This window comes from Pleurodeles waltl, chromosome 4_2 (genome assembly GCF_031143425.1).
Source record: "Pleurodeles waltl isolate 20211129_DDA chromosome 4_2, aPleWal1.hap1.20221129, whole genome shotgun sequence".
Lineage (NCBI taxonomy): Eukaryota > Metazoa > Chordata > Amphibia > Caudata > Salamandridae > Pleurodeles > Pleurodeles waltl.
The window spans coordinates 692,531,467-692,554,312 of record NC_090443.1 but is presented as its reverse complement, the minus strand read 5'-3'; the positions used below and the strand labels follow the sequence as shown (position 1 = coordinate 692,554,312).

At 40.7% G+C, this 22,846-nt stretch overlaps 1 protein-coding gene across 1 annotated transcript in view; it reads right to left on the bottom strand.

Moving 5' to 3' along the window:
* LOC138293203 (vitellogenin-A2-like) overlaps positions 1–20,199 on the bottom strand; it is a 61,257-nt gene extending 41,058 nt beyond the window's left edge. Inside the window, exons 1-13 of the mRNA XM_069232291.1 lie at positions 20,151–20,199; positions 19,876–19,896; positions 19,602–19,753; positions 17,880–18,131; positions 16,490–16,651; positions 16,252–16,400; positions 13,064–13,214; positions 7,415–7,572; positions 7,162–7,327; positions 5,294–5,419; positions 3,801–4,019; positions 822–1,045; positions 622–719 (exon numbers count right to left, since the gene is read on the bottom strand). Coding sequence (XP_069088392.1) covers positions 622–719; positions 822–1,045; positions 3,801–4,019; positions 5,294–5,419; positions 7,162–7,327; positions 7,415–7,572; positions 13,064–13,214; positions 16,252–16,400; positions 16,490–16,651; positions 17,880–18,131; positions 19,602–19,753; positions 19,876–19,896; positions 20,151–20,190 — 1,918 coding nt within the window. The 5' untranslated portion in view covers positions 20,191–20,199. The remainder of the gene's footprint in view (positions 1–621; positions 720–821; positions 1,046–3,800; positions 4,020–5,293; positions 5,420–7,161; positions 7,328–7,414; positions 7,573–13,063; positions 13,215–16,251; positions 16,401–16,489; positions 16,652–17,879; positions 18,132–19,601; positions 19,754–19,875; positions 19,897–20,150) is intronic.
* Positions 20,200–22,846: the final 2,647 nt, after the last annotated feature.

Here is a 22,846-nt window from a genome sequence, read left to right as displayed (position 1 = left end):
GATCCAATGGCAGTCAAGGTTTACCACCTTAGAACTGTGTGCAAGTAGGTAAATCTCCATTAATGAGCCATTGTCACTGTTAGAGTATTTCCTAAATAATCAAATATCAATGTGCCTTTTCTGTGTCACCAACAAATAGGCGACGTAGACCCTTGACATCAAGTAGTCCGTAAATACTGCTTTTACTTCATCAGCCCAAATGCTTGGTATGCTCCTGGTATCAACAAGATGTGGAATCTAGGTATTGATCAGAAACCATTAGTTTTTTTTGTTTTCCTGTGTTTGTGTTAGAACTAATGTTGGGGGTGCAGCCAATCAGGACAGTTGGTTAAGGTTTGAAGGCTTATATAATTGCAGAATGTTTTCTGTCTGTAAAATTGTCATTGACCTTTGACAGTCTGCCGAATGAATGTAGTGAAAATTGTGATTTAATTGCGTTTTTCTTATACACATGTAATTCCTCTGTTATGGTTATAGTTCTGTAGGACTTCACATGTATGTTTGTACTGAGCATTTGTATTGAGCTACATGAAAGCTTGTAAGGTTTGAGAAGGGCTCAGAAAGATTATTAATGCAATTTGAAAAGGGCTCAAGTGCCTTGTATTCATTTCCTGTACTTACGCTGGAAGGAGCCCATGTGTAAAGCTTTGCTGTAACGATAGCTCATTCTGTCTAGCACGGGGTTCAACATCTTTACAGCAACACTGCTAGCAGCAGCCCTGAAGGAAATGATTGAGGTGTTGTTACAGTCGAGCTCCCATGTATGATCACATTTGATTATTAGTCTCTATTTCTTTTATACCTCGTACTTTGACACTTACACTTGATGGAGCGATGGGACTCGGTTTCTGGACAAGGCCTTCATCTGTGAATACACAAAACTTGCGAGTTGCAGGTTCACTTTGCTTTCCTTTGATGCGATGTTGGCGATGGTTGTTACTAAAGCGAGACCAGGTTTGGTTTCAAACAGAACCATAGAGGACATCATCCGGACTTCGGTACGAACCCGGCGGTCCATGAAGATCTGGAGCAGAATTTCCTGAACCTACAGAGAGAAACATAAAATATTTGTTGTAAAAATCAACCCTGAAAACCATGTCAGCAATATCCCGTAATGAACGTTTACCTTTGTACATAACGCTTTATTTGCAGTGAGAAATAGCTTGATGGGCAGAAGACACTGTGGTGTGTCTAGTTAGTGAAGAAGTGCCTGCCTTCAGTACAGCAATAACAACTGAAGCACCAGGCACTATGAACGTTCGACTAATACTCGACAGAAGTGGACAACAGACTCAATGTACTTCACAAGAAGTGCCAAATTGTGATTTAAAGTTTTGTTTCCAAAGTGTGCAAGTGATGAGACGTCAAGGAGCATCATAAGTAGGCACACTCTATCCAAGATGTCTCCTCCAATAGCACATTTACCATTCTCAAGGAGTGAACCAGTAGATGAGTTAATTTCTGTTACCATAAAGAACAGCTTGTTCTCTCTAGTTTCCTATTTTGGTCTGTAAAACACATCTGTGAGTAGAGCAGGCCTTTGTGTAAAAAAGTCATAAAACACAGCTTGTTCTCTCTAGTTTCATATTTTGGTCTCTAAAACACTTTTGTGAGTAAAACAGGCTTTTGTGGGAAAAGGTCAGAAACTCAGTGTGCCAAAGGGCCAGGTTACTGGCAACATCAATTTCACAAACAGAAGAATAACCTATGCACGGATATATCGCCACACTTCTACACATTTCTACATATTAATGAGTATCATGTACTATAAAACAGTGTCCTGGGTGTCTTATAAGAAAATTAAGTGTGAGGTCAACACTACGACATCTGTTACACTACGAATATTCACAAACGTAACTATAGAATTTTTCACATAAACCAGCACAGTTCTTGTTTTCTTAAAGAGACCGAGGTGTAGGTAGTTTTGATTTTGCGACTCGGAAATTGCGAGTCGGAGCGACTCGCAAATTCCGAGTCACAAAATTATGTGCAGAATGGTGTCTATGACACCATCTGTGAATCGCAAGGGGGTCGCAAAGATCCACCTCATTAATATTATTTTTGCGATTCCCTGCACTCACAGGGATGGTGGCCTGCTGGAGACAGCAAACCTCCATGTCTGTGACTGCTTTTTTAATAAAGCAGTTTTTTTGTATTTCAGCCAGCAGTATTGATTCCTTAAAGGAAAACGAGTTGCAATACAAAAGAAAAAATGAAACCATGTGGTTTCATTTAAAAAAAAAAAATGTTGGCCCATTCACAAAGGGGAAGGGATCCCATAGGGACCCCTTCCCTTTTGCAAATGAGTTAGCACCCACTTGACATGGGTGCTAACTGTGAATTGCTTTGTGACCGCGTTCGCGGTCACAAAGCAATTCTGCATCGCGGTGCGGTGCGAATCGAGTCGCATTCCCATTTTGCGAGTCGGTACCGGCTTGCAAAATGCGAATGTGCATCGCGAATCGCGTTTTGCATGGCGCCTTGCAAACCGCTTAGTACATCTGGCCCCTAATCCCTCCATGGAGAAAAGAGTAAAAGCGTTCAGTAAAGAAGTCAAGGCATGTTATTTAGAGTTTAGTCACCTATTTTGTGTCGCCATACTGGGTAAAAGTCTATTAAAACGTTGGCAGAGATAAGATACACGATTGTATCATATCGTATCCCCAGCAAACTATACATAGGGGGGGGATTCTGACAAGAGGCTTCTGGATCCTTGTGTTTTGTTTGTGCTATTTTATATTATGAACATAACTGAACAAAAAAATGACTTGCTTATTAGAAAGGCTTTCCTAGAAATCCAGACAGAAAGCATGGCTGTATTTGTAATCACCCACCCAGTAAACCATCATAGTATACTAAAATACAGCACTGAGGAGTTCAACTCATACTGGGTTTTACAGATGTGATCCAGTTCCGTTTTCTTGTGTATCTTTAAAAATGCCTAATCCAAAATTACTATCAAAGTGCGATAATAATGACCATCTATTTCAGCAGACTCCTTATACTCATACTGTGTGATGTGCATATAGAATACCACTATTTTGGAACTACAGAGACTTTCTATAAACCTAAGTTTAATATTATTCATGGGGGTTGCCCTTGCAAACCTGGGTTTGCATTAACTCCGTACATTCCTATACTACTGATATTTAAATCTGAACTCTAGAATAAAATGTCATCCTCTCAGGGGCAAGCTGGAGAAGAAAAATAGGAAAACAGTGTTTAAATAGCTGGGCAAATAATCAATTTGCATACAGTAGATCAATGAAGATTTGTCTGGCTAATTAGCAGTAGGTTATGGGGAATCTGAGATATCTTCAGGTCACTTCGTAAGTGGGATATATACTGACACCAGATGCGATATTGGAAAATTGACCAAAACATGGACAGATGAAAATAAGGCATGTAGACACATGATGGCAAGCTTATTCACATGGATTGTGCTTTTATTTCCAGGCCACAACATTTGGAAATATATCTATTAGAGGCAGTGTCACCTATGTGGGGAATGTAGCCAGGCTCTGACGGCTAAATAGTCCTTAGAGGACCCAATAAGCAATAAATCAGTGCACAAAGCTATAAATAATAATAATGCTGTTAATCATATTGTGTGTAAAGTTAGAAATCCTGAGCACAACTTGATGGCTTGCTATAGTGCTTGTATGTAGCCAAGCCAATAATGTGAAATTGATATTCAATTAACTATTGTGCTGATGGTGAACAATACAATTATTCTTTGGAATCTGGTGTGCATCTTGATATAATGGGTTCTTTGATGATTCTCACTCCTTCTCTCTTACCTTTCTCTGATCCTCCTTCGCGATGTTCCTCAAAGCCATCACTGCATCGGTCTGGATCCTGACAGGGAGCTGGTAAGCACTCGAAGAGAATCCTGGGAGGAACTTCTGGATGCGCTTGATACTGGCTGGCTGTCCTGCATTCCCCAGAGCCTTGAGAGCCAGCGCCATGTCCTCTTCATGGGCACTGTTAGCTGCCTCAGCTGCCAAGTCATGGAGGGGCTGCAAAAGAAGCACATCTAATGCGTCACATTTTGCCTCTCTTTCATTCTCATGCTCTCTCACTCATTCTTTAGTTCACCTTCTCTTCACAGAGTAGTCACATAAAGAGTGATAGAAGAATATCTATCAATAGCATAGTTTTTTCCACCTAGAATTGATGTCTCAGACAGTGAAAGTAAATCTTGAGATATCTATGAAGTCTATTGGCAGGGAGATGTGGAAAACTCATTCCACTGACACGTATTCATCCACCATTGTACATCGCACATGCTCCCCCATGAAAACCACTCAACACATTTCATGAATGAGCAGTGAAGAGGAAGTGGAATCATGAGAAATATCACACAAAATTCACCATCCCACAGCTTCTAAAGTCCACCACACTCAGCCTAGCTCAGTGTTTTTTCCTCAACCCAACAACAATAACTGATTTTCTGATTATTATTTTGGGCGAAGGCCTTTAAGAGCAGTAAACAGGAGTAACTATTACCTAATTTAACAATGCTGAAGTTACAACCTCTAAAGAATAGAAAGCTGATTAGGCCTTTTTAGGATTTGTCTTAAGATCTCCAGATAGCTCACAGAAGTAAGAGGCAAGAATTTAACTGGCTGAACCACCCTGCTTTATCCTTTAAATAATGTGACAAATGAAATTACCCAGCAGTCTGACACCGCCTCCAAAGACCTCTGTGTTTTACTTCCTTCCCCTTCCCGTCATCCAACTTAGAGGTAGTTTGTGTTTCTGTGGTTTTCACTGCAGTGAATAAGTGAGTTTCAAATCTCCACGAAAGCCACAAAAAATATCTACATCTTCATGCAGTGAACTTATTGTTGATATTGCTCTACTTATAGTACAATTATCCTTACAAAGTTTGATTTTTAGCCCTAATTAGGAGGAGAAAGTAATCTGTCCAACAGACACTCATGTTCTGCAAGCGTGATGGTCTCCTGGACATGCTCATTGCACGCACAATAATTTTTTCCACCAGATGCATGTGAGTACTAGTGTGTGGAAATGCAATTTGCCTCTGTTTTAGTACTGATGCTTATTAAGCAATGAAAACATAACATGCTTATTCCTGTTTTTTTGTGGACACTTTCCACTGGTACCTACCTGCTGGTACAAATGGCCACAAAATGGCCACAGATGCTGTTGTTTTCATGATAAAGCACATACTTAAGCGCAGTTTCAATAAGGCATGCTGATTGTGTTAACAAAATAAGTGTGTTCCATGTAAAATCATTTTCTCTGTCCCTACTGAAAAGTTACTCACGGATAGCGCTTCCTCGGGGCAGGAAGAGTGTGCACCGCAGTACTTGTTCACCATGGACCCGTAGGCCAGGATCGTTGCCTTGTAGACGGCAGGGGATTTCTGATGTACTGCCACTTTCACTAAATCCTGCAGATTTTTAAACAGCAGTCAAATCACTGACATATAGATCATGTGTATTTTACACACCACACATGGTATGGACATTTTCACTACATTTTTGCAATTATGGAGAATATGGTTTCAAATAAAACATGGCAAACATATTACAAAAATACATCATCTGGTTACATCTTATGGGTTTGTGCTCTACAGAACTCCCATTTATGAAATTATTTTACAAGAGTGGACTGGGTTTACATGACATTTTGGGCTACTTGTTGAGCATCATACACTGATGCCACATAGACTAGGCAGCTAAGTATGCATTGGTGAGCCCAAAATGTTATGGGTGCATAATCGCGCGTAAGGGTGATTCTTAAAAGTCCTTGATGGCATGGAGGTATTGCGCAAGCAGTTATAATACGGGTAATGTCAGAATATCACTTGCTAATAATAGTATCAAATACATGAATAGAAATGCCTCAAAAAAGCTTCTGAGTACGCAATTAAGAAAATAAATCTACATGTGAAATTTAGAATATGCATCCTAAGTGTGACATTTTCACAAATGGCATCAAACAATAAAGTGATTAATGGAATGCTAGAATTATTCTCAGCCACTGTAGATTGCTTGGGCTGCATGCTAGTCCATCGTTTCCCACCCACTATGCCGATCTAGCAGAGGACAGTCACATGAAAATCCATCATGATCCTGCTCCAATGGTAACAGTGTAGCTTACACTGCCAGACTGGTCCCTAATGACTCAAGCATCCCCAGACCAGTAGAAGTGGTATAGTGGTGTAAACATTTTTGGGTTCCTTATATGCTCATTCAGAGGGGACCTGGCCTGAAGTTCAAGCTCGACTGTTCCTACTGGAGCAGGACCATTGCAGACTTGCATAAGGCTTGTGTGTGAAGTGGCATACTAGGAAAACATGATAGTCTGGGGTGCAAGTCAAGTGTTTATTAGTGGCTGTGGCTTTTTACAAGCATTTCACCCATCATCTTTGTGTTTTACTTCATAAATTTGCGCTAAGTGCTACAGGAATGTCCAGTCTTGGCCCCATGCTCATTGTGTCCCTGTGCTGAAGTTGTACCTCACTGACAAGACACAAACGTGCCCATTAACTTGGTGTTTTTTTATTTTTGCAAATTGGACACTAAAATAGTATATCCTAATCTGGGATGATGGAATAACACAATTAAATGATATTTTAACACTGTACAATCAATGACACCACAGTTTATACTGCTGGAATCTTGTGTACCAATCTGCAAATCTTAACTCGATCAGGAAAACAAACGTGTCCGGGTCTCTTCACGGATAATAAAAGCCTAAGCAGTCAAGTTGGGAATAGAAGTGGTATGAACCAGAGATGGATGTGTAAGTGGGATCTAAATTATCCTTGCAATGGAAAATATATATTTAGCTATTGGTGACTCAAGACCTGACTTTAAAATTAACTGTGGTCGAGTGCCCCTAGGGAATTACGCGTCCTGACAATTGTTCCTGTTGTTTTGCTGTAGATGAGATCCAAGATAATGTATTGATCAAAATGACGTTTCTGTAACACCCATTTGACGGTATTGCAAATATGGAATAATGGGTGACACTGGCCCCAGCTGGGGGAGTTTTTAAGTGGGGACATTTGGGTGATTTTTTGTCATGCATTCTAAGACATGTAACATTGTCCTCCACTCATGATTGTCAAAAAAAATATGCTGACGAACATGAAGGAATAGAATGGAAATATTTGAATAGACTTACTTGAGCCACTTGTAAGGTCTGGTGATCTGCTTTTGCAAACTGGACAGCCAGAGTAACAGCCTGTGCTGCCTCCCAAGGGTTCAGCTCCTGGTTGTGGATCTTCTCCTTGATAACCTTCAGTGCATCAATGGTTCCCACTGCTGGGATGGCATTCAGCAACCAGCGCCTGCAGGTAACATAGAAACCCCAGGAGTTACACAGACAAATTTCCAGTGTTACAAGCCATAGGTGTGAGATCATGACAACACATCACCTGTACTGAGGTCTGTCTGCAAACTGCTTCCATATGGCCTGAATATTTTCATAGTTTGCCGCACGAAGAATCTGGACGAGCTGTAGGAATTTGGCAGGAGCATCGGCATGTACCTGTTGTTGGTTATTCTGCACTAAATGCTGTAGCGTTTCTGCAACCTGTGCCCAAAAGGGAAATAGATGGAATTTATTTCCAAACAGCTCATAGAAAGGATCATGAAACATACTGTGACATATATTTGAAAACGCAAGAGGAAAGGATGGGAATCACAAATTGAAAGATATGAAATTGCTAAAGGCAGGTTTTTCTGCCTCTGCTCTCAAACTTCCTCTGTAAGGCCATAGGTGCCTGTTTTATTAGTTGCAGGATAATTTCTGTTTTTCTAGAATTTTCTAGAGATGGATGCACTAGAGGTGCAGCATGCATCAGAAGGACAAACAACATTTTTCATATAAAACACAGAGACAAGAACAGAAGATGGAAAATCTTCAGCACCATAACTGAATAATCTTTAGGTTCTTTTGAAATTGTCCCAGGAAGGTCTTCTGATTTCTGAAGAAAGTGATTCATTTCAAGGAGAATCAAATGTTCTACTTTCTTTCACCACAATATCATCATGGTGTGTGAACTTCCTCGGGAGAATATGCACGAGATTTAAAACCTTGTCTTTAAATTTGAGGAATTACATCACCATCCAATTCTTAATCAGACCCTGGTGTACAAAGCTTTTCTCTCTGTCTAAAAAATGATTCTATAACTTCCCCACCTCTCCCCCAGTAGTAATTTCAATCTGTGGGTTTTTAGTAGCTATAATTACAATGTTGAATTTATAGTGATAAAGGCCCTCATTACAACATTGGCGGTATTGACAGCCTACCGACAGGCGACGGCCGCCAACATACTGCCGCCGTGGCTACCAGCCATCTACGTGTATCATGACTGCTGACAGTATTCCACCAGAATGCTGGCTGAACACTGAAAACGGTCATGGTGGCAGATAGCGATAAGGCAGCGCTGCTGACAGCAGCACCGCCGCGCCAGCAAAACACCGCTGTTCGTATCATGAGCATTGATACAGCTGGCGGTGTTTTGCTGGCGGACCCTGCTGCTGACAGCAGCACCGCAGACCGTCTCCAGCCAGAGGACCCCCTGCAAGCAGGTAAGTCAGGTTCTCTGACCAGAAAGGGGGTGGGGGGTGTTGTGTGTATGTGGGGGGGTGTATGTTTTGGTATGCGGGTGTGAGTCGCATAGGATGCATGCATGAATTAGTGATTGTGAGTGCTGTGTGTTGTGAATGCATGTGTGTGACAAGGTATGTTGGTGTGTGTTGTGGTGTGTGAGTATGTATGTGTGCATGCGTGGGTGGTGGTGGGTATGCGTATGTGCATGTGTGTATATGGGTGCGTGTCTGGGTGTGTTTTTGTGGGAAGAAAGAGTGGGAAAGAGAGGGTGGTGGAGGACTCTGGAGAGGGGGAGGGGGTGGAGGAGACCCGTATCAGTGCCAGGGAAGCGATTCCCTGGCACTGATAGTGCCTATCGCCATGATGTATCTCAATTGAGTCAGTCTGGTGTCATCCAAATTTTCTCCTCGTCCAAGCATTTGTTAAAGGTCTTAAACCATTGTGGCTTGACCTCTACCTGTACAGGAGCAGAAGCCATGTTCATGAGTACAAACTGCCACCTCTGGATTCGATAATTGGTAAAGGCATTGTAGGTAAGCCCTGTACAAGGCCTATAGGTCCTAGAAGGTGTTGAGACCTGGTTGTATGGTTTGATGTGATTTTTTAAGCGCTAAAGGGGACTACATACTTGTTTTTTTTATTAGAGACCTTCTAAGCATTCTAAAGGACCATCTGGCGAATAATGCCTCAATATATTTTAAAGCCCAAGCAGACATCATCAAACGAAGAACATTCTAGAATACTTATTGTTGATAATTGATAATGATGCGTATCTGGGTAAAAAGAAACGTTCTTTTGTCAGGCATGGCTTCCATGGGAAGCCTCTGTTGTTTAAACCAGATTCTAAATCTGATAACTTATTGCTTTGATGTAGCAAAAGTTGATAACAAAGCCCATAATCCGCTTGTTAGAAATGGGGTTTATAGTTGGCAGAGGTATATATTCTTGTCCAAGTAGGGACCACAATCCTAGCCAGGGTAAGTCACACACAATTCAAATTATCCTGTGCCTACCCTCTGGTAGTTTGACATTTAACTTAGAAGGCAATGTGTAAAGTATTTAGTGCAATAAATCATGCAATAACACAGTGAAGACACCACAGCAATACTATACACATGTTATCTAAGTAAATTAAGGTTAAAACAATCAAGATTTGATAAGCAAAAGTTGAAATATCACTTTTGCAATGATAAGAAGGGTCTTAAGTTCTTAAAAATCAGCAATTGTCTCTTGTGCGCACAAAGTACCTATTTGCATCAAAATTACACACACAAAGACCGCAGAGGAGGAGATGCATGGAAAAAAGAAGGTGTGCATCAGATTTCCTGACGCAGCACAGATGATGCGTTGATTACTCCCACACTGCAAGGGCTTTGTGTTGATTTCCGGTGTACAGTCTTGGATCCTCACTACAATGCGGGGTCTTTTGACACCCAGAGACAATGCCTCGAAATCCTGGGCGTGCTGAGTGAAGTCACAGGTGCTGCGTTGATCCAATGTGGCAATGCGTCAGGGTTTCTGTTGCACAACAGGTGCTGTGTCGACTCCTCATGCAGGAAGTTGGGCTGCGTTGCACTGGCTCAGCGATGCGTTGATCCGGTATGGCTGTGCATCAAAATTCCCATCACAACGCAGGCGCTGCATCAATCTCCACTTGGGGAGCCGGGCTGAGTCTTTCTGGTTCGGCGATGCAGCAATTTTCTCACCGCAGGGCAGGCTGAGGGTCGATTCACAGCAGGCTGTGTGTCGATTTTCACAGTATAAGGAGTTTCCTTGAAGAGGAGAAGTCTTTTTGGCCCTGGGACTTCAGGAACAGGAGGCAAGCTTAATCCAAGCCCTTGGAGAGCACTTCCCAGCAGAGTCAGAGGCCATCAAGGTAACAGCAAGGCAGCATTCCTTCACATTAAAGCAGTCCAGGTGAGTCCTTTGGGCAGCCAGGCAGCTCCCCTTGACAAGTTGCAGGATCCGGTTCAGAGTGTCTGTCCCAGGAAGTGTCTGAGTTGGCGGGGTCAGGGACCCAGATTATATACCCAAAAATAGCTTTGAAGTGGGGGAGAATACAAAGAGTGGTTTTAAAGTGCACAAGGCCACCTTTCAGTACAGGTCTGTCTGTCAGGGTCCCAGTAGGTAGTTTGGCAGTCCATTGTGTGAGGGCAGGTCACTAGCCTTTGAAATGTAAGTGTCAAGCCCCTCAACCCTTTTAGCCCAGGAAGACCCATTCAGTATGCAGATGAGTGCAAGTTTGACTGCGTATCCTGTGTTTGTGGTTCTATGGGTGAAACGCACAAGGGAGCTGTCAACCAGCCCAACCCAGACGTGGATTGGAGACAGGCTGTAAGGCACAGATGGATTTTAAGTGCAGAGAAATGTCCACTTTCTAAAAGTGCCCTTTCTAAAATAGTAATATAAAATCCAACCTCACCAATCATCATGATTTTCTAATACTATTCTGGTCATACTAAACACAACCTGTTTACTCCTTTCCTATCAGAATCTACCACTCAAACAGTATATGAGGGTAGCCCTAATGCTAGCCTATGAAAGAAGCAGGCCTCCCAGCACTGGAAAATGAAGTTAGGAGTTTTCCCTTATCAGGACATATAAACCACACAGGTATATGTCCTGCCTTTTACCTACACAGCACCCTGCCCTATGGGTTACCTAGGGCCTACCTTAGGGTGTGACTTATATGTAGAAAAAGGGTGAGTTTAAGGCTTGGCAAGTATTGTTAAATGCCAAGTCATAGTGGCAGTGTAACTGCACACACAGGCCGTGCAATGGCAGACCTGAGACCTGGTTAAGTGGATACTTATGTGGGTTGCACAATCAGTGCTGCAGGCCCACTGGTAGCATTTAATTTACAGACCCTGGGCACATGTAATGCACTTTATTAGGGACTTACAAGTACATTAAATATGCCAATTGGGTATGAGCCAATTTTACCATTTTTAAGGGAGAGAGCACATGCACTTCAGCACTGATTAGCAGTGGTAAAGTCCGCTGAGTCCTAAAGCCAGCAAAAATGAGGTCAGAAAAAGAGAAGAAGGAAGGCAAAAAGTTTGGGGGTGACCCTGCAGAGAAGTCATTTCCAACACCACTGTTGCCACATTCTGAAGGATTTTCAGGTCAGGCTGACAGAGCTCTCTGAAAACCTGCCAGCACATCGCTGCATGTCTGTTTAGACTTTAAGCAGAAAGAACAACTACAGGATTGAAAAGGAAGGCAGGGAAATGGGTGGGGTGTAGTTAAGGATGGCAGGTAAAGTATTTTTTTCACATTTGCATCATGAAGAAGAGGTTATGCCCCCTATTAATCCTCTGCCCCTTGGGTAGCAGTGATAAGCAGGGGCAGATGCTTTTGGGGACCATTCATTACATTATAGATGGGTAAATGTGAATCACAGGGTTGTTTTTCACAGAATCTCTCAGTGAGAAACATCCCTGTAACTCACACTTACTCATCTTTAATTCTATGTGCTGTGTAGGGCTTCCATTGGAATGAATATCAGATTCTAAATATGGTTGTTCACAGGTATGAAGGAGCAACATTGCGAATAAAAGGTTGCTGCTTTCAGTTGGTACATCATAAAAGAATTCCAGACTCTTCTGACAGGGTTCTCTCTGAGCCTGTTACCGCAGCACTGGTTCTAGCGCAGCTTTGGAAGGGTAGGGAGTGCAAGGACATAGAGCGTGTTGGACTTTGGTGGCCAGGTATTCCTCTTTCACATATGGATATTTGGAACAGTGAGCAGTAGTGATGTTACGTACAACTCCTCAGTTACTCCTCTTCCTCTACGTAGTAGCTGAAAGCAGGGGTACAACATTTTCGAGGCCACAGATAACATACCATGCATACAGAACATAAACTTAATAAATGGGTGTAAAGTGAACAACAGCAATATTTTTCACCTCTGGGTTCTGAGTGACATCATCACAACTTGGCCTTTGCTTTAGTTGTTTGCTTAATTAACTCAGAACCCCTCAGTGAGAAACATGCCAGTTATTCCATGTCACCAAAATATAATTCTATATATAGTCACTAGATGGCCCTGTAAAAGGTTAGTATCAAATGTGATGAAACCTAATCTGTTTGGTAAATAGGCACATATCGGGTATATCACACCATGCAGTAATTTCCACTGCACATGTGTAGGAAGATGGACTGAAAGTGACAGGAAGACAGCTCATTGAAATAAGATCTCACTGCTGAACATATCTTGTGATCAGTGTGTGAAAGGTTTCAGTTCTGGTGTGTCTGACACTGCCCTTCATCCTTGCAAAGCTGAGGAAGTGAGTGCTATTGACAATTATTTACAGCACTGTGAAATAAAAAACTGATTGTTGTAAATAATGAATGTGTCCTTTAGTTATGTTGTTCAGTACAATCTACAGTCCTTAGTTGAAATGCAAAGTAAGTGTATGTGTGACAATCTGAATTTCACATGCACAATATGTTGAGATTTACATACTTGTGTTTCAGGACTTCTCGTCTTTACTAACTGAATAGGCATCTGGAAAATTTCAGAAGCAAACTGGTACTGAAGACCACCGCGATTCTGTAGCTCAGTCTGAGGAGCATTCACTCGATTGCTTTTAGTTTCCACAAAAGTGAGCACTTGCCTGAAAGAAAGGTGAACAGAACATGTTAGCTCTCCAGTTGTCTTGTCAAATACCATAGCTTGCATAAGGACATGTAAGCAGTGGTCCTAAAGTGCCATCTGCTTGGAGTGTGCCAATCCTGACTTTGTCTTTGTACGTGTGTGTTCATCTGCATATAGACTAAAAATAATGGGTTTTTGACTGTGGGATGAGGGCAGATGTTCAGTTCCTCCTGCTTCCTAACTGAGCTTTTTAGAATAGCAGATGCCCATTGTCTTCCTCACTAAGAAGCTTAATTTCCTCTGACCCTACTAAACGTTCCTTCAGCCCAGATCCCCTCACAGTTCTCAAAATAAGCAAATACAGATTCAATGCCAGAGCTGTAGCATAAGACTCAAACATGGTTGTGTTTAACTTCATCTCATTACAATGGTTTGGTGAGCTGGGGATATGGAATCCCTATTCCTCGCCACCTTTCAATTTCTATGTACAGCTCCAGGTTGTGAAAGATGTTTTAGGCAGGGACCCTCTCAGTCTTCCCTCTATGTTGCAGAAGATACTGCAACATAGAGAGGTGCTGAAAATCAATTTAGAGACCACACCACACTAAACTGTTATGGTTGTATACCAACACAACTATGTTAATGATATGTAGAGACACTCCCCAGCAGAAAGTTGAAAGACAACAGTTTACAAGCAAAAATCTAGTCAGTCTTCTGCTACAGCATGTTTATCAATCTGCTAATCCCTTTTTGTAGATGCTACCATGGACACCAATTCATCAGGGTAATGGAAGGGACATTCCCCATTCCCTTGACCACCACTGTCATCACAAGCCCTGAATGTTTCTCAAGCTAGCCCCTCAGAAGACTCATGTTTGCGGCCAAGTGCCTAAAGGTAAGTCAGATAGTGGAAACTCCCAAAGGTGAATAGGGTTTGCAGATCCTTATTTTTCTTTCTGTTGCTGATAATCCCTGCATAATCCCAGAGGCCCGGAGAGCAAAGAGAGTGCCAGGGGTACCAAAAGACAAGCAAGAGGTACAAACTGCTAGCCTTGGCTACTTCAAACTCATGTTTATGGAAAATAGCACAATAAAGAAACAATATTACCATGGTGGGTGAACTTCCTTGGGGTAATAGCCTCAAGCTTTAGAAAATCGTCTTTAAATTTGAGGAATTACATCACCAACCAATTCTTAGTCGGACCCTGGTGAACAAAGCTTTTCTAACTGTCTAAAGTGTGTAGCATCTATAAGTTCCCCACCTCTCCCCTGGTAGGACTTTCAATGTGTCGGCTTTAAGGAGCTATGGATCCAACGTCTAATTTATAGGGACACAGTACCTTTTTGTGCACCACTGTATTCAAATTCAAATTTGTGTGGGAATCTTGACATACACTCCAAAGTTACCTTCTAAGGGGCAAGCTTTTGAATGTCTAAGAGAAAAGTCATCTCACATAAGTAAAACAAAGGGTTCTCCTCTAAACATTTACTTTTAATTGCATTTGAAATGTTGACTCTCTGAAATTATCCGACACCAAAGTGATTATTAATTCTATAAATCAAAAACCTTTCCTTTTTTCACTCAAACCTCTGAGGCAGATGTTGCCAAATGCTTTTTCAACCTCTTCTGTATTCTGGAAACGTTGTGTAATTTTACAGCTTACCTCTAGAAAGAATTATCTTAATTGAACAATACATTTAGATCTCAGACATATTCTAACATGACTCAGACAATGCACCCGTTGTCTTTCAAGGATCCACTTCCAATAGCACAAAGAACCATGCAATGCAGGGAAGTCTCTGCCTTTCCCTTAGCAATAACTGGGTGACAAGTGGCAACTGGACTCAATACCCCATTAAGAGATGTCATGCACTTTTGGCAAATGTGGAAAAGTAAAACTGTTGAAAACATGATTGTATTTTAAGCCAGTTTAATATTCCCTCAAGACTCATACATTTCATTTTCCAATTACGAAACACCCAAAATGATAGATGTATTTTTTATAATTGCATTTTTTCATTACACAAATATTAATCATGATTATTTCATGTCAGTGAACTTTTAGATTCATATATTTGTATAGGAGAGCTATAATTTAAAAATACTTTGGGTGGTTCACTAGGTTACTTTGGACCATAACTATGAAAAAAATCTCAAGGTTATCCTTTGCTCACTGCTGTTTGCCAACATATGTGTGGCTTCATGAAGTTGTAAGGGTGGGTGCTATGTGCTTATGATGTACAGGATGGTTATTGAGTGAACAGATATGTTTAGCTGTTTCTAAAAGGCCACCAGGTTTTTATGAGCTCAGGTTGAAAGTGGCACGGTATTCCATCGCTTGCCTGCTGAAAGTAAGATAGCTAAACCCCATTATTACCTTATTTTACATTAGAACACATAAGATGTTTTAGCAGTGATGATCTGGATGATAAACTATGATATAACAAGTCTAACTAAGTGGTAGCATTTAAGAACCAAGCCTATTCCTTGATCTGGTACGACCTTTGGCAAGCAGCAAACAAAGTTGAAATGAAATACTCCTTGTCATCCTAAAAGCTATCTCAACATTATGGATATGTCTTAGCAGTACATGAAATATGAAAGCATTTGTAAACACAAAACATTTCCAATTGAGAAGGCAATGAAGACGGAGGTGTCAGTTGTACTTTCATTGGCAGGTAGATATATTTTTGTTTTTATGGCGACAAAACCGGTGCAATGAGATGCACATTGAGGGTAGCTGACTCTCAAAATGGAAGGATCTAAACTATCAATGATGAATTGAATATTATGCGTTTATTATGAAAGCATTTAAACCTTTATGTGCATAGGTAAATGACCTTGCCGGTCTATCTCTGAATCACCTTAATATGGAGGCTATTTCAAGCATTTTGAATAGCTGCTTCACTGAAAAATAATCTCTTTAATTTAGGTTGAAATAGCTACATTTATTATTACACTGATATGATCCTTTCAGGACAGGATATCTAATTTCATGATGATCTTACACAAGACAGTACACAGAGAGACTAGGGAATATATAAAAAACACACACCTGGCTTCCATTACAGCTGCACCATAGAGTTCGTAGAATGGGGAGAACTGATACACCTGTCGTGCAGTCACTTCAGTGATTAGAGCACCACCATCTCTGGGCTTCATCTTGTAAGTAAATGTTGCTGCCCTTCTTAGATTCTTTACCATCTACAGAAGTATAGAAGCACATAAAATTATCACAGAGAGCGACGATGTTAAAAGGCAAGTTTGAGGCAACAAATGTGACATGGATGTACCTTCTGCCAAGAATTGCTTTTGTCCACGTAAGCCATGCCAATGTTCTTCTCCACTTTATCCTGGCAGTTGTTCAAGTCTCTGGATTTCACAACAAGTATTCTATCTGTTCTCTTGTCTTCTTGGATCACATACCTTGTGTGGCACACACCGGTAACACCAGACTGTAAAAGTTAGCAGAGACAATTAAAACTGCTGGGCTGAATTCTGGATATTGGTTTCTTTATAGGAACATATAAAGAAATAGTTACTTTGGCAGTTATCATAAGTTTCTGCTGTACATAGCCCATTACCTAATGCAACCAACTGATCTACAGGCCATGAGCTAGCAATCGGTGGTCACCTGATTTTCTGCAAGTGGGATGTTCTATGAAACATCCCTATAAGTCATTTTACTGATCCTTAAGGGCGAACACCATGCCACTTTCAGATGTGTGAGTGATGCAAACAAGTTTCATTACTTCACATCAATTGTATCGAGTCTGCATCGGTTACCTTTGGGTGTAAGGTTCTATTGAGAAAATGAACTGTCTTGTTTCTAGTAAAATAGGGTTAACAACTCCATCATGACTGTTGCTTAAATTTCGGAGTCTCAGTGTTTTCAGGTCCACCTTTGGAAGTTAAAAGCTAATTTATTTTTTAAAAAGCACAAAACTCAAAGAGTACCTTGCTGTCTCTCTGTGTGCCAGCAGGAAACAAGTTGCCTGGACATTTTTGTTCTGTAAATAATTTTAGTTGAGTGCATTAGTCCGATTGGCTCCAAGAAAGCAATCTCCTGGAACACACTAGGTTAGCAACATGCAGAGCATGCTCTGCCACTGTGATACAAGATGGAAATTATACATTAAGACAGTCTTAGGAGATGCGCCCTTATCACTCTGGAGATATATTGTGAGGGTTCATTCTCTACACTAAAAAAATATTTTCTAGACTGTTGATTGACATCATCACATCAGGTATGAATCTAGTTGAAAACAATGAGAAAGACATCCAGTGTGTTGTTGACTAGGTTCCCATCACACTTCAAATTACGTCATGGAAACAATGGGAGGTGTACATCCTGGACATTATGGGTGAAGGTGTACATTTACCAATCTACTATGTGTAGTTCTGGAAAGAAATACGAATTACTGAAACTAACCATTCTTACATGTCCCATTGCAGCTCAAACTGGGCCCAACTTTCAGACCCCACTTTACTCAACTGACAGCGTTTTTATATCCATGAGGCAGCCTACGTGAAACTTTAAGTTGCCTTTATCATATTTTACAGGCGAGTTTATAATTTTGGGCATGACACTTAGATCCAAATTTAAAAACGCATTTTCACATGACATTACTAATGCATCTCAATGTTTGCTTACAGCTTCTTTTCAAAATAATGGAAACTAACCTCTTGCAAGTCGTAGACGTTTTGTGTTTTCTTGATGGTGACCTGCAGCATGTTCACGATTCCTCTGTAAATGTTAAGTATAGTTTCAGAAACACTGTCTGGAGCATAAATCGTTCCGACGCGTCCATTGCTGTACTCAAACTTTACAGGTCTGGCCAGCTGAGCAGCAATACTTTGGGTCAGCTTTGAGGAGCGAGTGAATGGATCCTTGGGCCAGATGCCATTGTACTCTTTGATTTCAGGAGATGTGATCTGGAAAATAAAATAGTTATTTTTAGAATCTTTGAAAGGTGTTATTATGTATCTTGAAGACAGTACCATTAGAAAGTGTAAGGTGCTGTCTGCATCCTGTAGAATATAGATGCTTCTGATTTACACACAATGCTCGCACCTGTGTGTTACACTGTACACTTCTATCTGTAGTACTGCTCACACGGTGTATAAATAAAGTATTCCTAAATACAAATATGTATATCATTAACTTTATAAGAATTATTTTAGACCAACGTAAGTGCTTAAGGATTATGATTCTGAAATCATACTCATTTGTAAACCATGCGCTTCAGTGTATCCTAATTTACATATTTATAATGTAAATATCTAAAAAGCAAAGCTGTTTTGTGATGCCTAGCATTTAACCAAGTTTAGCTGCGTCAGCCCCCTCACCCCTGTTCTATATACATAAAAAAATTATATTCCTGCTATTTATTCCCATCCCATTCTGGCTGCCTTTCCCCAACCCAATTGAAAAACAAAATGTCTGTCATCCTCTTAACTTCTCACACCACCCTCAGCATTAACCAACACTCCACTTCCAAATACTGAAAGAAAATTCGGAAATACCCCCATCACCCTCTCTTCATTGCCCCTCCCAACTTCACCCAAATCTAACACATTCACTGCTGGTGATCTGCAACCTTCCGTGCTTTCCCCACCATCACCTAAAGCTGTGCTTTACTGTAGGCCCACTGCCAGTTGTGGGTCTCTCATGGACACATCGGCATGTACTGGAGTTATCTGCCTTCGGTCTGTGCAGAACTGTGGCTGACTACGAAGATGTTGGCTGTGGAGCAGCAGAGTAAGAGTTTCTGCACCTCCCTCAGGTTTGTGGAGACCTGACAGAGGTGGGATAAGGCTGGTGAGGCAGAATCATGTGTCATTCTGCAATTTCACGGGATCTCTGGTGACCTGGGTAAGATTGAGGAACACCAGGGAAATGAGAACTATCACTGGTGACATTGGAGCCGAGGAAAATCAACTTACTTATGTAATATCAGAGGAGTGACTTGGAAGATGTACAATCTGGAATGTAACATTCCTGCTGTAAAAATCATTCATCTAAAATAATCTCTTCTCGTTAAAAAACACATTAATTACTCAAAGTTTCTGATTTTTTCTCTATAAACACGTATCAATGTTTGCTCTGCTCTAGACAACCCAGAAGAGGAATCATTGTCAGGTGTGCCCAATATATGTTTTTTAAGTTAATATTTATACTTGTATTTGGCTGCGAAGCAAGTAGGGTTTTTTATCTTTATGAAAGGTACTGTAGGAACAACAGTCATAATAAAAAAATAACAATACTTTTGAATTGTAAGGTGGCTAGGTCTACCATATTAGTTTCACTTTTATTGAAAATGCTATGATTGTAGTGGAACCGCTTCCCATTGCATACCTCGCGCCATCTCCTCACTGCACCCTTAACACTGTATTCATTATTACCTTGAGGAGATACGCCTTCTGTGCAAATCCACTGATCTCCACCTTGCAATTCAGTTTCATTCCAGATCTGGCCAGGCCAACTTCCGGTAACCCATTCAGGATAATGGCCTCGTACTGGAAGACGTAGGTCTTACTTTCACTGAAGACGGGTTCTGGAAGAAAACATAGAGCTGAGCGCTGAGACAAACATTTCACCTGGTAGTGACCCAAGATAATACGATTCATTGATGTAATTACAGGTAAACACACCACTCATAAAGAAAAAGATACATACCATAGTTGTACTGCTCGCTGCCTGTAGGAGGAAACCAAAGAGGAAAGGTGAGAAACAGTTCAGAACCAAATACATAGGTTAACTGTATATTGAGGGTCGCTATATTAAATAAATGAAGCTTCTCTTCATTGTCCAACTGTTCTCTTTCTCACAAGCTCTGGAAGACACATTTAGCTTTAGCAATTCTATACAAAAAAAAAAAAAAATATATATATATATGTATATGTATCCATCACCACATCTTTCCATTGAAAAGACCAGGACTGCGAGCTTACCCACAAGAGCAACCAGAAGGGCTAGGATGATTCCCCTCATGGTGGCGGTGAATAGAGGTGAGCGGTTGTGCTCTTGCTTTTATAGGAGAAAAATAGGGGAATGTGGGTACTTGCCAGCTTATTTTGGCTGATCTGTCAGGTTTTTATCACAGGGCAAACATTCGTTTTCACCCACAGTGAAAATAAATGTTTAACCTTAAATAGAGATACAAAAAGGCTTGACATAGCTATTATTGTTTTTTTAAATAATGGATACAATAAAATAATGCACATTTTCTTTTGTAAAGATGTATGAAAAGTCATTGCTTGTCACACAATGATGCAAAAAATGCGTGTTTGGTCATGCTGATGAGATTTACCTGAGGATTTTGGCAGGCCGTCCTGTATACCTATGAGAGGTTGCGATAACCTTGTTCTGGTCATTCTGACTCGTCCAGACAGATTTTATCTAAATGATAGTGAATCCAAAGGATTGTGCAAACTGCATGATGACACCAGTAGAGACACCGTTCTCCATTAATTTATTTTGTGTTTGCAGTAACGTATTTTAACAAATTGGTTTATATATAAAATAAATGTGTGGATTATTGCTGCGTGCTCCTGAATCCGGTGATAAGTGCAGCTGTCGCCCTTAATTCATCCTGTCTTTGTACACAATACACCACAGACATTGAGGTCACTGCTGTGAGGCACAATGATATATACAAAATGCCTTATACCTCAGTATGTATTTGCACACAAGCCTTAGACTCTAGTAGTAACATTGCTACTTCACTGCAACAGACAAAAGCAACACTGATATTATAATGTGGGGAAAGCAGCTGCCTGCGCACATCACCAAGAGCCACGTAAACACTTAGCATTCACAGTTTTCATATAATAAGGACATATATCGATGTCAGCGTGTGTATTTAATACTCTACTTAAATTCAATGTAAGAGGGCAGTAATTCGTTTGCATGTTGGCACACATTTTGCACATCAAAGTTGCTTTAAGCTGTCTTTAACAAGTCGCAAGCTGCATTTTATTATATATTTTCAAAGTACCTATTCTAACTTTATTCTACGTTCGTGCGACAGGAAAATCTTTTCTATGTAAAAGTTAGTTACCAAGCATTTTTGGGAGAGTGGTGTGAGGATGATTGTATCGACATGTATGATATATAACGACAGGTAAACTATTCCCTTGCAGTACTGTGCAAGCCAAATCACCTTATGGTGGAACTCTTGCGTTACCTTCAGTCCTCTATAGGGTCACCTCATTTCTCTGTGACTTGAAGTAGGCTTAAAGCTTGATATAAATCACTCCCATAAATCACTCTTATTTAGAAGCATGGCACACTCTGCAATGTCATAAACGCCCTAGTAATATTGATACAGTATATATCAGAAGGCGGATGAAAATACTAGTGTCTTTTAGCAATTTGTTCCTTTGGAAGTAGTTTGTCCCAAAGACACCCCATGCAATTGTCATCAAGTAGCAGCGAATGCTACACTGCTAAGCCTTTAGCTACAACATAAATAACAGGGGGAATATTACAGAAAAGTGAGGTATCTAGTGATCAATGGAGCACTCAACAGTGAGTGAAGCCTAGAAATACCTTTTGTGTAGTGTAGGGTGATCGTGCTCTCTGAAGAGATGTCTTCATTGTATGTGCAAGTGTGATGCTAATGTGGATGCTGTTCCAGACCCCGCGACCATACATGGAAGAAGCTAGATGTTTTGGTCATTTCTTTCTTGTATTTTGTGCCCCCTATGCCTATATGTCCAGTTTATTGGTGAGACATTCTTTGGCAAGAAAAATAGTTTTCTGAGCCAGGTAAGCAGGGGCACTGTTTCTGATAGGATAGTAGGTAAAATCGGTGGCTAGGATGGGAAGCCATTGAATTTTCTTCAGCATTTGAGGGAAGTGGTCTAACTTCTTCAAGCACTTGATGAGATGAGTAGTAGTGTTTAGCCTGCATCAAGGTGGGACAGCGATAAGGTTTGAACTGTTAATTAGTTTTAGGTCGGAACGGTTGAAGAATGTTAGAAAACAATGCCAGGGGTAGCAGAAGTGACATTTCATACCCTTTGACCACCGATGATATCATAGGAAGTTATACCATGTGACCTTTGATCCTGATGGTGGTAAATGTTATTGAATTTAATAAAAAACATATGTTATTTATGAATAATTGTACCCAAAAAATAAAAATAAAATAAGTCTAGGTTATTGTTGTCAGATAGAATAATCTTATTAACCCCTTCGCTGCCAGGCCTTTTCCCCCTCCTGTGCCGAGCCTTTTTTTGGCTATTTGGAGCAGTTCGCGCTTAGGCCCTCATAACTTTTTGTTCATATAAGCTACCCACGCCAAATTTGCGTCCTTTTTTTCCAACATCCTCGGGATTCTAGAGGTACCCAGACTTTGTGGGTTCCCCAGAAGGAGGCCAAGAAATTAGCCAAAAAACAGTTAAAATTTCGTTTTTTTAAAAAAAAATTGAAAAATGGGCTGCAGAAGAAGGCTTGTGGTTTTTTCCCTGAAGAGGGCATCAACAAAGGGTTTGTGGTGCTAAAATTACCAGCTTCCCAGCTTTCAGGAACAGGCAGACTTGAATCAGAAAACCCAATTTTTCAACACAATTTTGGCATTTTACTGGGACATACCCCATTTTTACGATTTTTGTGCTTTCAGCCTCCTTCTAGTCAGTGACAG